This window comes from Schistocerca piceifrons, chromosome 2, assembly GCF_021461385.2.
Source record: "Schistocerca piceifrons isolate TAMUIC-IGC-003096 chromosome 2, iqSchPice1.1, whole genome shotgun sequence".
In the NCBI taxonomy this organism is placed as follows: Eukaryota; Metazoa; Arthropoda; class Insecta; order Orthoptera; family Acrididae; genus Schistocerca; species Schistocerca piceifrons.
The window spans coordinates 263,631,849-263,652,584 of NC_060139.1; the positions used below are offsets into that span (position 1 = coordinate 263,631,849).

The window sequence follows — 20,736 nt, forward strand, 5'->3', positions numbered from 1 at the left end:
AAATTCTTCCTAGAGGAACAGTGCGATGCCGCAATTTCAGTTTGACAGGCTCGTGTGTCGGTAGTAAGGCTTTTGGAGTCCAAGTATTCATCTGATCTGCCAAGGTAGAGTAGTCGCCGAGCCCGACTTCCCAAATTAGAAAAATAAAGTAGAGAAGAGGGTCGGGAAATGAAATGGGGAACGCCACATCGCTAGCAAACGATGCTGACTTCGTACGGCGAATTATGCTCCTACAGCTGACAGGTGCTGCAAAACAGGAAGACCAGGAGGACCGGCTGGCACAGGTATGGTGGACGAGGGATGGGGGAGAGATGGTATCGGCGGTGAACAAGCGCGCAGTGGAGAGGGAGTGCTTTGTGACGTGTGGCGGCGCGTTTACAAAAGAGCAGGACAGCCGGGGACGACAGACGGCGCTGGGTCGCAGAACCGCGACCACGGCAGCGCAGGACAGAGCAGAGATCGGGGTGGTGGTAGGGGTAGAGAGGCGGAGCTAGAGAGGCGAGGTAGTGGGTGATCATCCAGTGGCGCCCAGCATGGGACCCGCAGCGCTGCTGAGGCTGCTGGTGGCGGCGGCGGTGGCGGCCATCACCAGCGCCAACATCGCCCTCGGCGTGAGTATCCGCACTGCCTCTTCTCTCCGTCAACCGCTGAACCTACTGCATGTTTCCCTGTGGAATTTTACGCGACCTCATCCTCCTATGGCTCATCAGCACAGTTCTACGTGATCGCCACTACCGGAGCTTATGCAAACACACATGATGGATGGGTGGGGGGAGGCGCAGGGGGCCCGCCCCTGCCCTTATACGGGCTACAACAGAATCTTTTTAGTACCAATGCCCGTTTATTCCGCGCACCGTTCGAGAGTGGAACGGTACAGAGAAAGCTTGAATGTGGTTCATTTAATACTCTACCAGGCACTTTATTGTGAATAGCAGAGTAATCACATAGATTTTGATAGATGTAGACGTTTTTAATATTATTCATTGTTGATGACGACTAGACCCGCCAGGTTAGCCGAAAGCGCTAACGCGCTGCTTCCTGGACTCGGGTAGGCGCGCCGGCCCCGGATCGAATCCGCCCGGCAGATTAACGACGAGGGCCGGTGTGCCAGCCAGCCTGGATGTGGTTTTTAGGCGGTTTTCCACATCCCGCTAGGTGAATACCAGGCTGGTCCCCAAGTTCCGCCGCAGTTACACGCGTCACAGACATTTGCAACACGTCTGCACTATTTCATGCTTTACACTAGATGCAGTACACTGATTCCGTCCTGGGGGGTACGAGGTGGCGGCAGGAAGGGCATCTGGCCATCCCTCAGCTAACATTGCCAAATCCATTGTAACCACGCCGACCCTGCGTTCGCTGCAGGACTATGGCGTAAGCGAAAGAAAGAATTGTTGATGACGACTAAATGTCAAGTGAGTTTTAGATGTAAAGAAGTTGATGAATAACAGCAGAGGGAGATTCACGAAACTATATGAGGCTTCAACTCTTGCAACGCAGAGTAAATGGTGAACAGATTCATAACATTACTAAATCTGTATTTGCGTAAGTATTTCTTTGTGGATGAAGTTAGATCAGCTGAGGACAGTTTTGAGCTAATTAGCTTCCTCTGTCTCGAGTCTCAGTGTCTTAGACATACAAGGAAAAATTTAGGTCCAACATGGCCGCGTCTGGGCTATTTCGGAACGGGAAAGAATAGACTCCAGGTTAGTACCTTTGTTCCAAAACTTGTATAAAGTAAATAGATGCCTTTCGCGTAGAAAAGAAATAGCGAATGATTTTAGCAGGAAGCGTCATGTGGAGTGAAATAGACCTACAAAAGAGAGAGCGGTCTTCAAGGCTCTGTTCAATCATATCAACTACATAAAAAAGTGAAGAATTTAGCTCGGAGTCACTTAATTAGGGATTTTTTTTATTGATCAACTAATAAGACAGTTTTCGATAAAGTTAGCTACTGAAAGTAAATTTTCAGTTTGTTCGGCGTAACGTGTGTGTGTTATCAATGAAGAAGGCAGATTTGCAATCCAGCACATTCAAGGCGTCAGATTGTTGCAGATGTCGCCGCCCTCGCGAGTGGTCTATCTTTGTCATTCTGAAGGAGAGGGTTCTTCACGTGTGGACTAACTCTTCGAATTTGAAACTCGATTATAGCACGCTGTTTCTCGCGCACTATCGTAGTTATGTTACACACAGCCATGTTACACGTTGCCATTTGAAGCCGTCTAGCGTCGGAGGTTTGCGACTTGCGTCCTCGAAGAGGCGAAGCCGACATAGTAAAGTGCATGACATGTAATACCACAACCGATACTGAGATAAGATTACAAAATTCGGAGGAAATACATTCAGCACGCTCTGGTAATTATTTATTGTGGGATTCTTTGATACAGTTTCCTCCAGCTGAAAGAAAGACAAATGTTCAGCCTCAACTAACATGACTTGGTCTCCTTAATCTCAGGATCCCTCCGCATTTTCGTCCAGACTATTCCGTCCATTATATCGGTGGGAGTCGCCAGAAGAACATCTGCGAATGTACAGTGAAACGAAGCATTATTCTGTGGCGATGGGCGCACGGACAGTCTTCTTGACTCTTCGGTTTTTGTTAGTATTCTTTGTATTGACTTAGATTTTTCAGTTGATTGGTGTTCGAGCTTAAGGAAAGAAAAGGTTATTGCCCGACTACTCCAGGAGCCGGATTTCTTGTTTCATTATGCAGCTGAAGTAGATGTTGGCTCGTCGAGCATCTGTCGAGGTAAGCAGTGCATTAAAGGCATCTGAGGACAAGGTTCTCTGCCCATGTTCGATGACAGACAGGGATTGACGCCACACGTAAAAAATTGTGAATCCGTGCCGTGTGCACAGACAGTTAAGCACAACACGTCCCATCACATCAGCTTTACACTCGGTCAACCAGTATCTTAGCACCCACGCCAGTTAGCTCCTGATCGTTTTGCCTCAGCGAAGGCAGTATTCGAAAAACTGTTGCGCTCGGGAGTCGTCCGTAGATCCGACAGCCCTTGGTTCAAATGGTTCAAATGGCTCTGAGCACTATGGGACTTAACATCTTAGGTCATCAGTCCCCTAGAACTTAGAACTACTTAAACCTAACTAACCTAAGGACATCACACACATCCATGCCTGAGGCAGGATTCGAACATACGACCGTAGCAGTCACGCGGTTCCGGACTGAAGCGCCTAGAACCACCGCTCGGCCACCGCGGCCGGCGACAGCCCTTGGTCATCACCACTTCACCTAGTAGAGAAGAAAGACGGGACCTGGACATCATGTGGAGACTACCAGGCACTCAATACCTATACTACTCCTATCGCTATCCGATACCACATATCAGAGATTTTACGCAAACGCTGGCAGGCGCGACCATTTCTAGTGTCATTGATTGCCAGGAAGCAGGTAGCGCCTGCTGATATACCGAAGACGGGCTGTCACGACACCATTCAGCTTATTCGAAACCTCCGTATTCCGTTTGGTTTGAAAACTGCGACACAAACTTGGCAACGGTTTGTCGACGAAGTACTGTTTATCGTACTGCTTAGCATATCTCGATGATATCCTGGTCTTTTAGGCGTCCGAGAAGTTGCACGAATTGCATCTGAAGACTGTTTACCAACGCATTGATGCATATGGTATTTCGGTCGATGAATGAAAGTGTTTGCTTCGACGACGTCAGGTGCCATTCTTGGGATACTCATTGTCAACAGCCGGCATCAGCCCACTGCAAGATAAAATTGCCATTATCGAAGAGATGGCTCGCCCAGTCGATTATCATCAACTACGCCGGTTCCTTAGAGCAGTTAATTTCTACAGACAACATCTGCATATTGCGGCGGCCATCCAGGCACCTTTGACGTCAGCACCAGCCGGGAAGGACCCAGCGGCAAACGACCTTTGCAGTGGACACCAGAGATGTTGATGACATTCGATAAGACCAACGTCAGGCAGTAACCTTCTATTTCCTAAAGCTCGAACACCTCCGGGAATGTAGGGTATTTCTATTTCTTCCGACTTCAAGCTCTCGTGTGTACTGCAGACGGTGCTTGAGCTTCTTCAGCCTCCAGTGCTGGCAGTGACGGTACTACTTCAGCTTGTGGTGCCGAGACGGTGTCGTCCGCGTCCATTAGTATGGAAGGTGGCACTTCGTGTTCAGCGAGTACATCCTCTTGCTCGTCAGCTTTGCCTCTGGTTTTGTTGGACCTTTGTATAGTATTAAAAAGCAGATTTAGGAGGATCCAATGCAGAATTGGTTTATGGTGAACCATTAAGACTGCTCGGAGAATTCTTCGCCGATCAAACTGGGGCACGACAGACCGAATTGCCTTATGTACTGCAAACGGTGCGGGAGACTTCGTCCATCCGCTGTCTCGAGACATGGGGCGGTAACTACGTTCGTACACAAAGATTTACTGTCGTGTACACACGTAATGCTAAGGACAGACGCTGTCAAGTTGCCGCTGCAGCCCCCATATTCTGGGCCCTACAGAGTTCTCTCTCGGTACGAACGTACCATGCATATAGACCAAAATGGGAAGTCCTAAGTGGTATCGCTGGAACGAGTCAGATCTGAACATTTGTTACCGACCCAAGAGGATGTATACGCTGAACACGAAGTGTCACCTTCCACACAACTGGACACGGACGCCACTGTCTCGGCACTACAAGAGGAAGTCGTACCGTCACTGCCAGCACTGGGGGCTGAAGAAGTTCAAGCACCGTCTTCAGTAGACATGAGAGCTGGACGTCCGGTGACATGTAAATACCCCTATATGTCCTGAGCCCTGCTTTCCCGCGGGTGGGTGGGGGTGGGGGGGGGGGTGGAAGTTGCCAGAAGAACCATTTTGCTTGAATTTCGTTTTACTTATAAACCCGTATTTCACTTACATTTTCATCTGCGTTATTTTGTCCGTAGTGCAATAGGTATTTAGGTTATGTTTTAAATGCTTGTATGACGATTAACACGCAAAAAAGGAAAAGAAATTGGACATCTGGTAACAGAAATACATTTTTCGCACCACTGCACAAATATAAATAGATTATTTGTTTTTTAACTACTAGATCGGAATTTTCAAATAATTGAATATTATAACAGATAAATAAAATTATACTCATATTCATAAAAATTCCAATTGAAAAAAGAGCGATATAAGGAAAAATGAAACAAATGAAGAAGTTCATACGGTGATTAAAATGAAGTGACAAAGGAATAGAAATAAAAAATAATTTTTAAACTAATTAACTGAATAAAAATAATGGTTAACGTAATTTCAATAAAGATTTAAAATATAAAAAAATTGTACATGTGACGAGAATCAAACCGACAACGTCCTGCACATGGAGCTGTTATTCTATGCGTTACACCACGCAATCACACCATACAACGTAAATTTTTTAAGGTTATTAAGTGTCACACAAAATTCCGATATTTTCTTTCGTCAGTTAGTATCAGACGAGGGCCCACCAGGGTGAATGGCTCCAGTGTGTGATACCTCGGATCTTAAACTACATCTTTGCGTAGATAGTTTCAACGAAATTGTTCGCACCACTGGGTGGTTCTCCTTGTTAGTATGAAATACTAGTTATTGTTAATTGTATTATGGTACATATTTTCGTGCCATTATTTCACTGTAATTCTCGAAAACTTAATTGATATCAGTTTCATTCGAAACATTTCTTTCAGCCGATAAAAGGTCAGACTGGTTAGTCGTTCTTGATTCAACGTAGAGCGGAGATAACTTTATATTAGATCCATTTTAGAAAAATTTCTCTCGCATGATGCGACTGAGACAAAAATAGTCATGTAGTACTGGTTCATTAGTGTTGTACTGGGTAACGAGTCACGGAAATCTCCAGTGCTACAGCCATAGCGTCATCGGAAGTTCCAAGAACAAATTTTGTTACCGAAAGTTTGGAAAATTTGCATGATTTCCTTCATTGCCGTCTGTCGTTGTTACGGTTTTTGTACTGTATAGATCGATCTGCGTATTCAAACACTGATCGACGAACTACTTAGTCTACTGTCCGATAATCTTACGCCATGGGCTAGTTCTCCCGGTATTGTTTTACTTGCCCTCCTTTCTCGATAGGTCAAAGTTAATGTCCATATCACTGCATTTTTAGCGCCAAAAGTAACAGCGTTGTGTATAATTGTAGTTCGTTCCGTGACTAAAATCTCAACTGGGACTATTAATTTAGCGAGTCCTTAATTGAAAGTCGTTTTTGGAGACTGTAGACATTGTTGGACTAAATTTAGTTCCTCCAGTAACGTGTGCCAAAAGTTGATGTAGGTGAACAAGGTAAAATCTCATAGAGTTGTAAGTATCATGCTTGCTGCATATCTAGTATCAAGGTTTGCCTTGCATTAATCTTGCATATCTTCCAGAATGCTTTCAAAGGTTTCGACGTTTTATTATTATGATTTAAACTGCATTGTGATCAGCATTCCAGCGATTATCAGTCATTTCAAACCTTATCCAATTATTTTTTATTTTTTTTTAATTTCTAAGTGATTCTCATGTATATGTTGTAGACGAGAAGAAATAACATAACTTTTCTACAGTTCCAAAACAGATCACATATGGATGCATGAACTGCACGAAGATTTAAGGAATGATTAGTGTACGGAGTGAACAGAGTTTTTGGACTAAGTTTTCGAATATTTGTTGTTGTGCTCTCGATGAATAGCCTTCATTTATGCGGCATTGTCATAACCTTGAGCGCTACACAACGCAATATCCAGCAGATCTTTTTCCATCTGCAGGTGAGTATCTTCTCATATATCTCTGCAGTGTTGCCCGACGTAAGAAAACCTACGATTACTGCTCAGCTGTGTACATGATATAGGTATGAAAAAACGTTTCATGCAGAATAACTGCGTCTGACAACGGGTTATCTACCAGGAAGCAGCGGTATAACAGCTGTAAATTGTCGTAGCTGTGTTGAGAAAGTACCAGAGTTCCAAGAGCTGATAGAAAGTACTGATGCTCAAATCGTTATAGGCACTGAAAACTGGCTAAAGCCGGAGATAAGTGAAGCCGAAATTTTTGGGAAGGACATAACGGTGTTCAGAAAGGATAGGCTGAACACAGTTGACGGTGGCGTGTTTGTTGCTGTTAGAAGTATTTATCTTGTAGAGTAACTGAAGTAGATAGTTTCTGTGAGTTAGTATTGGTAGAGGTCATTCTTGGCAACCGAAATAAGTTAATAATTAGATCCTTATATCGACTTTGCAACTCAGATGATTGAACTGCTGGAAGGTTCAAAGAAATCTTGAATCTAATTTCAAACACTTACCCGATTCATACAATTATAGTCGGTGGTGACTTTAATTTACCATCGCTGTGTTGACGAAAATACATGTTTAAATCCGGAGCTATGCATAAAATATCAATTGAAATTGCCTTGAACACATTCTCTGGAAATTATTTCGAGCGATTAGTTTGTAAGTCCATTCGAATAGTAAGCGGTTGTGGAAACACACTGACTTCTTAGCAACAAATAATCCTGAGCTAGTAAAGACCATCAAAGCAGATACAAGGATTAGTGAACAGAAGGTGGTCGTAGCGAGACTGAATACCGTACCTGCCATATCCTACAAAAATAAACTATAAATGTACATATTCAAAATAGCAGATAAAAATTCCGTTGACGGCTTCCTGAGAGACAACCTCCTCTCCCTCCAAGTAAACAACGTAAATGTAGACCAGATGTGCTTGCACTCAAAGAAATAGTATCGACAGCAATTGAGAGATTTATACCAAATAACAACAAATGACTTGGTACTCAAAATAGGTCACAACACTGTTGCAGAAACAACGAGAAAAGCGTGCCACATTTAAACGAACGCAAAATCCACAAGGTTGAGGATCTTTTACAGAAGTACGAAATTTAGCGAGGACTTCAATGCGAGATGTTTACAACAGTTTCCACAGTCAAACTTTGTCTCGAAACCTGGCAGAAAATCCAACGAAATTCTGTTCGCATGTTAAGTATGCTACCGCCAAGACACATAAATGCTTTCTCTGCGCGATAGCAACGGAAATGCTATCGATGACACTGCTGGTAAAGCAAAGTTACTAAATACAGCCTTCCGAAATTCCTTCACCAAAGAAGACGACGTAAATATTCCAGAATTCGAATCAAGAATAGCTGCTAACAAGAGTAACATAGAAATCGATATCCTCGGAGTTGTGAAGCAACTTAAATCACTTAATAAGAGCAAATCTTCCGGTCCAAACTAGTACCAGTTATGTTCCTTTCAGAGTATGCTGAAGCAATAGCTCCAATCTTAACAATAATATACAACCGCTCGCTTGACGTAAGATCCGCACTCAAAGACTGGATTGTTGCACAAGTCACGATAATATTCAAGAAAGATATTAGGAGTAATCCATATTACAGTCCCATATCATTAACGTCGATATACAGCACGATTTTGGAACATAATATTACCTTTGAACATGATGAATTACGTCACAGAGAACGGTCTATTGACGCACAGTCAACATGGATTTAGAAAACATCATTCTTGTGAAACACAACTAGATCTTTACTCACACGAGGTGCTTCCGTATTTCTAGATTTGCAGAAGTGTTTTAACAGTGTACCTCACAAGCTGCTTGTAATCAAATTGCGTGCTTATGGAGTATTGTTTCAGTTATGCGACTGAATTCGTGATTTCCTGTCAGAGAGCTCGGAGTTCGTAGTAATTGACGGAAAGTCATCGAGTAAACCAGAAGTGAATTCTGGCGTTCCCAAAGGTAGTGTTATAGGCCCTCTGCTTTTTCTTATCTATATAAGCGATTTAGGAGACAATCTGAGGAGCCCTTTTAGGTTGTTTGGAGATGATCCTGTCGTTTATCGTCTAGTTAAGTTATCATAAGACCAAAACGAATGGCAAAACGATTTAGAGAAGATATCTATATGGTGCGAAAATTGATGTTTGACCCTAAATAATGAAATGCATGAGGTCATCCACATGAGTGCTAAAAGGAATCCGTTAAAATTCGGTTACACCATAAATCAATCAAAACAAAAGGTCGTAAATTCAAATAAATACCCAGGAGTTAAAATTACGAATAACTTAAATTGGAAGGAACACATAGAAAATATTGGGTGGAAGATGAAGCAAAGGCTGCGATTTTTGGCAGTACACTTAGAAGATGCAACAGATCTACTAAAGAGACTGCCTACACTACGCTTGTCCGTCCTGTTTTGGAGTACTGATGCACGGTGTGGGATCCCTACCAGATACGATTAACAGAGTTCAAAGAAAGCAGCACGTTCTGTATTATTGAGAACCAGGGGAGAGAGAGTCACGGATACGATACAGATTTTGATGTGGACATCATTAAAACAATAGCGTTTCTCATTGCGGCTGGATCTTCTCACGAAATTTCAATCACCTACTTTCTACTCAGAATGCGAAAATATTTTGTTGACGCCGAGCTACATAGGGTTGGGGGGGGGGGGGGACGATCATCCGAATAAAAAAGGGAAATCAGAGCTCGCACGGAAAGATACAGGTATTCATTTTCTCCGCACCGTGTTAGAGTGTGGACGAATAGAGAATTATTGTGAAGGTCGTTCGATGAACTCTCTGCCAGGCACTCAAGTGTGATTTGCAGATTATCGATGTAGTTGTAGAAGTACCTATATCTATATAAGTACTCCGGAAGTCACCTTATTGTGTATGGCGGAGGCTACTTCCTCCCACTAGTAGTCGCTTCCTTTCCTGTTGGTCTCATAAATGAAGCGAGGGGAAGACGATTGTGTGTACTCTGTGCGGCTTATCACCCTGTTCCTTACACGAAATGTGGCGGCAGTAGAATACTTATGCTGTCAGCTTCAAATGCTTATCATTCGGTAGCTTCTAAGTTTCATGCAACGTTTCACAAAAAAATTAAAAATTCTAAATACTCGACTGACAAGCGCAATGGTCTGATAATGGAGCCTCTAACTCCAGACTGCACCTTATTTACAGAACACTTTTTGACATTGTTTGGGATTTTATTAGAAACTGTCCTGTCCTGGGGGCAACGTGGTGTACATGGGTCCAGAATTTTCTCTAATTCTCGGGGAGATCTTTCGCTTACGTCAGACGGCGGAAAATTTTGTACGCTTCGCGCTTCGATATTTTTAAGGATTCAAGAATGTCTTCTAAATTTCGCCTCTCGACATTTGCATGTCCTTTTCTGAACCGAGAGTGCAACAATCTCTGCTTTCTCAGTATTTTCCGAATTTTGTTATAGAACCACGATTGGGTTCGTATCCGTTCTTAATATATTTCTCGGCACATAATTATCCAGAGCGCGATTTACAATCACTTAAAATTTTGCAGTAGTTTGTCTGCTTCCATTATATTAGAAATAAATGATTTCCATTCACTGTCTAAGTAGGCAGCTAATAGCCGCTCATCTGCCGTTTCCAGCATACATACTCCCCTAGTCTTCTTTATGAACTTTAGTAATTATCAAATCTATGATGACATCATTATCACTAATCTCTATACTGCCACTGTCGTTCAGGTCAGGCCTGTCTGTAACTACAAGCTCTAAAATAATTCCATTACATGTGGGCTGCAGAACTAGCTGCTGAAGACCATTTTCGGAAAACTTGTTCAGAACTACACTGCGCAACGGAATTAAAGGATCACTCTTACGAAACCCCGCAACTGCCTCCGACTGCAACGCGCAAGTTTGAAATGTGGCTCAAAGGTGTCTATAGCCTTCCTTATAATGGAGCAAAAGCGTCGCACCCTGCTGCATCACTACATCTACATCTACATTTATACTCTGCAAGCCACCCAACGGTGTGTGGCGGAGGGCACTTTACGTGCCCCGGTCATTACCTCCCTTTTCTGTTCCAGTCGCGTTTGGTTCGCGGGAAGAACGACTGTCCAAAAGCCTCCATACGCGTTAGAATCTCTCTAATTTTACATGCGTGATCTCCTCGGGAGGTATAAGTAGGGGGAAGCAATATATTCGATACCTCATCCAGAAACGCACCCTCTCGAAACCTGGCGAGCAAGCTACACCGCTATGCAGAGCGCCTCTCTTGTAGAGTCTGCCACTTGAGTTTGCTAAACATATCCGTAACGCTATCACGGTTACCAAATAACCCTGTGACGAAACGCGCCGCTCTTCTTTGGATCTTCTCTATCTCCTCCGTCAACCCGATCTGGTACGGATCCCACACGGATGAGCAATACTCAAGTATAGGTCGAACGAGTGTTTTGTAAGCCACCTCCTTTGTTGATGGACTACATTTTCTAAGGACTCTCCCAATGAATCTCAACCTGGCACCCGCCTTACCAACAATTAATTTTATATGATCTTTCCACTTCAAATCGTTCCGCACGCATACTCCCAGATATTTTACAGAAGTAACTGCTATCATATAATCACACAATGAAGGATCCTTCTTTCTATGTATTCACAATACATTACATTTGTCTATGTTAAGGGTCAGTTGCCACTCCCTGCACCAAGTGCCTATCCGCTGCAGATTTTCCTGCATTTCGCTACAATTTTATAATGCTGCAACTTCTCTGTATACTACAGCATCATCCGCAAAAAGCCGCATGGAACTTCTGACACTATCTACTAGGTCATTTATATATATTGTGAAAAGCAATGGTCCCATGACACTCCCCTGTGGCACGCCAGAGGTTACTTTAGCGTCTGTAGACATCTCTCCATTGAGAACAACATGCTGTGTTCTGTTTGCTAAAAACTCTTCAATCCAGCCACGCAGCTGAACTGATATCCCGTAGGCTCTTATTTTGTTTATCAGGCGACAGTGCGGAACTGTATCGAACGCCTTCCAGAAGTCAAGAAAAATGGCATCTACCTGGGAGCCTGTATATAATATTTTCTGGGTATCATGAACAAATAAAGCGAGTTGGGTCGCACACGATCGCTGTTTCCAGAATCCATGTTGAGTCCTACAGAGTAGATTCTGGGTTTCCAGAAATGACATGATGCGCGAGCAAAAAACATGTACTAAAATTCTACAACAGATCGACGTCAGAGATATGGATCTATAGTTTTGCGAGTCTGCTCGACGACCCTTCTTGAAGACTGGGACTACCTGTGCTCTTTTCCAATCATTTGGAACCTTCCGTTCCTCTAGAGACTTGCGGTACACGGCTGTTAGAAGGGGCGCAAGTTCTTTCGCGTACTCTGTAGAATCGAATTGGTATCCCGTCAGGTCCAGCGGACTTTCCTGTGTTGAGTGATTCCAGTTGCTTTTCTATGCCTTGGACACTTATTTCGATGTCAACCATTTTTCGTTTGTGCGAGGATTTAGAGAAGGAACTGCAGTGCGGTCTTCCTCCGTGAAACAGCTTTGGAAAAAGGTGTTTAGTATTTCAGCTTTACGCGTGTCATCCTCTGTTTCAATGCCATCATCATCCCGGAGTGTCTGGATATGCTGTTTCGAGCCACTTACTGATTTAACGTAAGACCAGAACTTCCTAGGATTTTCTGTCAAGTCGGTACTCCCGGGGTCGACGACGTTTCAGACAGCAACCTGTCGACACAAGTGGAGAAAAAAGGGCCAGACCTCAGAACTTCATGTGACGTGTAAAGAATGTTAATGATCACACATTGACACAAGATTTCCCCATAATTCTGCCCAACGCCCCCGTGGAAGTGTCACACGATAGGAAGATCATTAGAGCCCCTGTTACCCATAGTTCACCCCCCATTTTGATGTCTCTCCGATGGAGGTCAGAACCGCGTCGCACAGCGTTAAAAATCGTGCGATTTTATTATGAGTGGCCGAGAAAAACGATTCAGACACAGAGCCGCTCAGAATCGAAACGAAAAGACCTCAGGATGTGGCATAAAAGGGCGTCAATGAAACCACCTCTTTCCTTGGGACGTTGATTCCCACGCATTTTGCGGTAGAAAACGACAGCTAGATAGTCTCGACAAACTTGGACACTGCTGCCACCCTCGGAAGTTTGAAACGTTTTGTACAGAAACAGTGGGGTTGCGTCGCCATAGAACTTGATCGCATCTCTTTGGACTACAGTGCCACCGCAGTTTTCGCCCTTGCGTATAGAATGGAGCCACTAGACACTGTTCAAAACCACTCGACGAAATTTGGACACGATCCGAAGAAGCAAAGGATCCTCACACTTTTTAAGTTCTACTGTTTTGTGTGCTCCTGTGGTATAACAATAGAGGAGTGCGACATTGACACACATGAGAATAAAATGGCAAAAGTGCCGAGAGCCACAATTTCGGAAAAACCCTCAAGGGCGCCAACCAACATTTATTGAATATTTAGAAATGTGTCTTTACAGAGAAAAGCCTGTGAAATACTCCCAGGGCCTACAGGCAGGCAACTGGACTTCGAGGCGCGTCACGTGATTGCCTGCCTGCAAGTGCCTCAGGCTACTTCACAGATTTTCTCTGATAAGGTATGAGGGTGGTTCAATAAGTAGTACTCCACATATTTTCCTCAGAACATATTTATTGTTAAGAGACAGAATTTGGTGACACTATACATCAACATGTCTTGTCCACATCCTATTTTTCTACGTAGTCTCCATCATATTCTATGGCCTTACGCCAACGTTGTGGAAGAGCATGTATTCCCTGCTAGTAAAAGCTCTTGTCCTGTAGGCATAGCCATGTTTTCAGTGCAAGACTGACACTCTCGTCATCTTCTAAGTGTGTTCCCCGTAGAGAATCTTTAAGCTCCAACAACTCAGATGAAACGACTTTTCTTTGAATCTTTGTTCCGCTGTGAGCATCCGTGAAAACCATCGTGAGCACCCGTTTGAATATCCGAGAGTCTCGATCATTGCAGACGGGCTTCCAATGCTGACCGACAACTGTAGAAATAATTGTCGAGTTTTGATGCGCCAGTCGGCACGAATAATGGCATCCACACGATTCAGCATGTCTGGAGCAGTTGCTCTGACAGGACGTCCCGAGCGTGGCTGATCATGGAGCTCTTTTCTGCATTTCCTGAGGCTGTAACTTTCTTTACCCATCAGCCAGCTGTACTCCTATCAACTGCAGCATCGCCGTACACTGCACACAAGCGCTCGTGGAAGTTCACTACTGTCTCTTTTTCTGCACACAAGAATTCAATAACAGCACGCTGGTTGTATTGTGAGTCGTATGTAGGTGCCATTTTGACGCTGTACTATGGCTCTGCCATCTGCCAGAACGATTAGAAACGTAACTGGCGCACGGAACAAACAGCAAATGTGAAGCACCAACAAGGACGTTTGTCTATTATATGAATGGCTTTTTAAAAAAATATGGGGCGTTACTAATTACGAACCTCGTACATTTTTAAAACTCCGAGTAAATGTGAGAAGGTGCCACCGACGGTTTTGCCACACTGGGGAAGGGGAGAGGGGAGGGGTCTTGGAGGGATCCATTGGCGTTTTATCCTCTCATGAGTCACTGTCTCACTCCTCTATTATCAGGCCACAGGAGGGTGCGAACAGTAGACCTGAAAAAGAAGAAGGATCCCTCGCTTCTTCGGGTCATGTCCAAATTTCGTCGAATGTGGCTCCACCCTGTACACAAGAGCGAAAAATGCGGTAGCGCTCCACTACAAAAGGATACGATCAGGTTCAATTGCTTTGCAGCCCACAACGTCCATAGAAGCGTTGAAACGTGTGAGGTGGTCAGCAGTGCCAAAGTTTGCCAAGAATATCTTCCTGTCGTTTCCAACCGCAAAATATATGGGGAAAAACGTCCAAAGGAAACGGGGTGGTTTCATTGACGCCCTGTATGCCACCCCCTCAGGTCTTTTCGTTTCGATTCTAAGCGGCGGTGTGTCTGAAATGTTTCCCTCGGCCGCTCACAAGAAAGCCACGTGATTTAAACGCTGGGCGACGCGATTGTGACCTCCATCGCAGAAACATAAAAATATGGGGTGAATTGTGGGTAAGAGGGGTTGTGACGACCTTCCTATCGTGTACCACGTCCACGGTGTGGTTGGGCAGAATCGTGGTGAAATTCGGTGCGAATGTGTCGTCATTAACCCACTTTGCACGTCACATGAACTTCTGAGGTCTGGCCTTTATTCAACAAGAGTCGACAGCTTGCTGTATGAAGAGTCTTCGAGCCCTAGGGTGATGTCGCTATTGCATCATTACAGAAAGAAGACTATAGGCAGCTTTGAGCCACATTTCAAACTTACGCGTTGGAATCGGAGATGGTAACGGGGTTCCGAAAAAGTAATCCTTCAATCATATAAATAAACGGGAAACAGTCTTGATCGCATAAATTTTTCAATGTGGTGACAGGTTTCGATCTTATTATAAGATCACCTTTAGACCATAAATGTCTGCCGGAGGCTGTGGCAGATGGCAACCCTCTTGCTTTTGGCTGGTGGTTTGCTGGCAATCTGCGAGGACCTTTTGGATCGCGCAAATCAGAACGAGATGTCCTTAAGAGATTCGTAACTGGTGATGAGACTTGGATTTACGGTGATGATGTTGAGACCAAGGTTCAATCTTCACAATGGGTTGGGGAAGATTCTCAAAGACCAAAGAAAGCTGGTGATGTCAAGTCAAACGTCAAAGCGATGCTAATAGGTTTCTTTGGCTCTGAAGGATTTGTTCACCATGAATTCGTGCCACAGGGCCAAACTGTTAATCATTGGTACTATCGGGACGTGTTGCGACGCATTCGAAGAAATGTGTGGAGGAAACGGCCTGAAATGCTGCGAGACAATTGATAATTCGTCCATCACGATAGCACACCCGCACATTCATCCCTGTTTGTGCGTGACAGTTGCATAAAAAAGGAAATAACTGTGCTGCCTCACCCTCCGTACTCTCCAGACCAGGCACCTGCGGACTTTTTTATTTCCAGAGTCGAAAACGCCGTTGAAAGGTCGAAGATTTGCAATGATAAACGAGATAAAAGAAAATTCACAGACGGCGCTTCACACAGTCCAGCAAAAGGCGTACCGAAACTGCTCCCGGAAGTGGAAATTGCATTGGGAGCGGTGTATCGATTATGAAGCAGAGTATTTCGAAGGAGACAATGGAGAGTAAGTAAAAGACAAGCATAGAAAGATTTTATGGACCAACTTTTATTGAACAAACTTCATTCATTAATGCAGATAAAGCATTAACGTTTTCTTTTGTTAACGCTGAGTTTCAGAACAACATCGGTTGTGTTGACACCATTCTCCTGGTCCTCTGGTGAAGACCTCTTGTGACGTATTGTTTGTGCTTTGCAGGGCCCATACGCTTTGAAGGTGGTGGACTTTGGCGCCTGCGACGACGGGGGGGAGTACCCGGGGATGCTGGTGAACATTTCGCTGATCTTCGACGAGGCGGCGAACGAGACGGCCTACTCCGGGGACTTCGTCTACAACTACGACTACTTGGCGGACGACTGCGTGGTGAGCACCGACGGCAGCTCGGCTCTCTGTCTTGTGTCGCTCAGCTCTCGACCACACGCGGTTTTCGATATACGGGGCGATTCGGCTAAGCTCCGGTGCTGTTGATTAAATATCGATACATCGATATCGATACGGGAATATCGACAGCCGATATTTTTATTTTATATCATATTTTTTCACAATTTTCCGGTAAATATTTGAAACTGTTCTTTTCGAATTATAGCAGAACGTAATTTTACTTTCTCTGTGTGAAGAAGTCTTACTGTTTTTTGAGCTTACATCACTGCCAGTCTTTCTCTTTGACTGTGTGAAGCATTATATGTGACACAAAAGAAGAACTCTGACTGCCTACTCCGGGGCGGCGGTGTGATTGAAATAACAGTATTTCCAATGTCAAAAATCAGCTCAGCATTTTGCATTAAAAAAACAATTTTTCAGACAACTAGTGTGCTATTTCTTCACATCGGCATTCTTAAGACAGTTGCTGAAAATGATGAACAAAAATCTATATGACAAGTGTGGTCGTCGCGGTGTCGGAGACGTGTGAGGGGAAATGTTGACGTAATCGACGCTCGGCGCTACCAGCAGAAACTGAAACGTTTAGCTTTACCACGCAGTTTTGACGCTACAATTGCTGGGTCAATGGCGTTTGCAGAAATGAGACAACAGCCAAGTCGACATGAAGTGTTCCGGACAAATCCGATACGTGACTAAAACGAATGATGGACTCATGAGACTCCTTTTATTGTGCCACTTACATGCAGTTACCAATATTAGCAAAGTCCTTATCGCCAAGCGTGAACGTGCATCATTCTTCTTTCAGTTCTTGCTATAAGGGGAATATTCAGCCTGCTACCTTGCTGATGTACAGAATATTTAATAATAAATCGATACTTAAATATACAGTTCTAAAACCGGCAGTATATTTACAACGTGCAGCCGGTATTTTTATAGGCAGGTACGTCGATACTTCTTCCGCCGGTATATCGGTACTTTCTTCGAGATATTGGGTGCGGATAATCACGCTCTTTTAGGTATCAGTATATCGGATTCGCGATATTTTTAAAAATATCAACACTCCCACTACACTCTGCACCTCAGATGTTTGCGGAGCCGTTTACAGTGTCCTAATATCGTTTTCAACGGGTGAATTGCGTGGAAGTACTCACTAAGCGGCGTATAATGTATTTTGGTAGCTAATTAATTAAAGAGAAATCGGTCTCGAGTTTGCTTTTTTTAAAAATGGGAACAGTAGTAATTTCTCAGAGTTCTATCGTAGTTCTAAATAAGACGAGTTCGGCAACATTGCTCACTTTATTTTCCCGATGCAATTTTTGGAGTAGTTACAATATTTATCTGGTTCCTCTCGAAGTCGTTTGCTGTCTTAATGCGGAACTCGTGATTTCTTATCCAGGTAAGAGATACGTCACGGGGGTAGGAGGGAACGGAGTTTATTAAAAGACATCTTCAGTACACCATGAGCTGCACTAGAAGTGTTTTATTTGTCAAAACTGGTTTTCGTATTTGTAGCACATCATCAGTGGCATTTGATACAGAGGAAGAAACAAGTGTATGTGCACCGATTTCTACAAAATTATAACTGTACATCTATAGCAATAATACAAGTCTACTTACATTATGGACTTTGTTGAATTGTGTGTTAGAAATTGTTAAACTGATTCATACTGTCATTTAAAATGGCTCTGAGCACTATGGGACTTAACTTCTGAAGTCATCAGTCCCCTAGAACTTAGAACTACTTAAACCTAACCATCTAAGGACGTCACACACATCCATGCCCGAGGCAGGATTCGAACCTGCGACCGTAGCGGTCGCGCGGTTCCAGACTGAAGCGCCTAGAACTGCGTGGCCACCACGGCCGGCTACTGTCATTTAAGAGTAGGTTATTTTCTACAAACCATGAACTTAAGACATGAACTGCACTACTTGAAACTGAGCGAATGTTGCACACAACATCCTTTACTACCAAGCTAGTGTCATCGGCAAACAGAAATATTTTAGAGTTAGTTGTAATACTAGAGCACATATCATTTATATAAGTAAGGAACAGGAGTGGCACCAACACTGATCCTTGGGACAACCCCCACTTGACTGTACCGCACTCAGACCATACAACACAGCCATTCTCAACACTGTTAATAATGGCCTTTTGTTGTCTGTTGTTAAAGTAAGAGATGAACCTGTTGTGTGTTACTCCCTGTATCCTATAACAGTTCAACTTCTGGAGCAATATTTTGTGATCAATACAATCAAATGCCTTAGTTAAATCAAAAAATTTGCCTAGCGCTCGAAACCTTTTGTTTAACCCATCCAATACCTCATAGAGAAAAGAGAATATAGCATTTTCAATTGTTAAACAACTTCTAAAGCCAAACTGTACATTTGATAGCAAATTATATGATATAAAGTGATAAATTATCCTTACACACACAGCATTTTCAATAACTTTAGCAAACACTGATGGCATAGAAATAGGTCTAAAATTATCTACATTATCCCTTTCTCCCTTTTTATAAAGCGGCTTTACTACTGAGTACTTTAATCGCTCAGGAAACTGACAATTCCTAGAGGAAAAATTACAATTATGGCTAAATACAGGGCTACCACGTGCAACACAGTACTTTAATATTCTGCTAAGTACTGCATCATTACCATGAGAGTCCTTAGTCTTCAGTAATTTAATTACTGACTCAGTCTCCCTCATGTCTGTATCACAGAGGAGTATTTCAGACATCAACCTCAGAAAGGCATTTACAAAGAGAGTTATATGATTCCCTGTGGAAACTAAATTTTTATTTAATTCACCAGCAATGCACAGAAAATTATTCTTAAATACTGTAGATATATCTGATTTATTAGTAACAGAAATATTTTTACTATGAACTGACATTATATCATCTACTTGTGTTGCTAACCAGACACTTCCTTCACAACTGACCATACAGTTTTAATTTTATCCTGTGAATTAACTATCCTATTTGCATAGCATATACTCTTTGCCTTCCCAATAAAATTTTTAAGCATGTTACAATACTGTTTGCAATGGGCGACTGTATCTTGATTGTGATTACTTCTAACATTTTGATATAATTCCTGCTTCGTTGTAAATGATGTGCTTATCCGTATAGTCAGCCACTCAGGCTGCCTTTTACTGTTAGTACCCGTTTAGAACGTTATAATGGAAAGTAATGCTCAAGGGCATGAGAAATGTGTTAAATAAAGCATTATACTTGTCATCTGTGTTATTTTCACTATAAACATCCTGCCACTCTTGTTAGCTGATGAGGTTTAAAAAACTCTCTGTTGCTGTTGGATTAACTTTCCTACATAGTTTGTAATTATATGTGACATTTGTTTGATTATGAAAGCCTTTTAGTGTTAAAATTTGTACATCATGGTCTGAAAGGCCATTCACCCTTTTACTAAGAGAATGCCCATCTAGCAATGAAGGATGAATAAAAGTATTGTCTATGGCTGTATTACTGTTCCCCTGCACCCTAGTTGGAAAAAAACACAGTCTGTATCAGATCATACGAATTTAGGAGATCTACCAACAACCTTTTTCTTGCATAATCATATACAATATTGAAGTCACCACATATTCCAAATTTCTAGTACTTCCTACAAAGTGAATTATGAACCCTCTCTAGCTTAAGAAGAAATTCTCCTAAGTCAGATTTATTAGACCTATAAACAACAATAGTTTCACTAAATTCAAGTGACCTTGTACAACACTTAATTAATTTTATTGCAATATTTCACTAGAAACAATAAGAAATGTCAGATGAAAACTAAAGCACGAAATTTACTAAACGACTTCAACAGACAGAAAACTCTAAAAAACACAGTGAGTGAACGTTTCCAAAAGTTCATTAAACCGTTATTTCGCTACAAATAGCACGGAACATCGCTGAAAACTATTAAACTTAATAAATGTATAACAGTGCATATACAACTTTGTCAGTAATTAGCTTTATAACCGCTACAGCTGCAACTGCACGCCACATAATATTAGCACACTACTGAGGCCTAAGACTCGGATGAACGACGTAAGCACACTCACTAACAGCGGACCACTCTAGTTAATAACACAGAAAGAAGTATTGAGATTAATGTAAATCCACTAATAAGTCACTTTTAAAGCAAATATTAACAAAAAAACTTTAAAATATGTAACTGAAGACTAAAACTTCAGAAAATATTGACAGGCAACAGTCCATGGGTGGTAGTCCCATTTCAGTACCCCGCTCCCCCCTACCCCAGGGACGTTTTACTAATCAAATGTTAGTGAAACGCTTTTCTACAATCCTGAAGGT

General features: G+C 42.8%; 1 protein-coding gene across 1 annotated transcript in view; it reads left to right on the top strand.

Moving 5' to 3' along the window:
• The first annotated feature begins 422 nt into the window (after positions 1 to 422).
• Positions 423 to 20,736, top strand: part of LOC124777402 — a 142,715-nt gene continuing 122,401 nt past the window's right edge. Inside the window, exons 1-2 of the mRNA XM_047252797.1 lie at positions 423 to 611; positions 16,235 to 16,399. Coding sequence (XP_047108753.1) covers positions 534 to 611; positions 16,235 to 16,399 — 243 coding nt within the window. The 5' untranslated portion in view covers positions 423 to 533. The remainder of the gene's footprint in view (positions 612 to 16,234; positions 16,400 to 20,736) is intronic.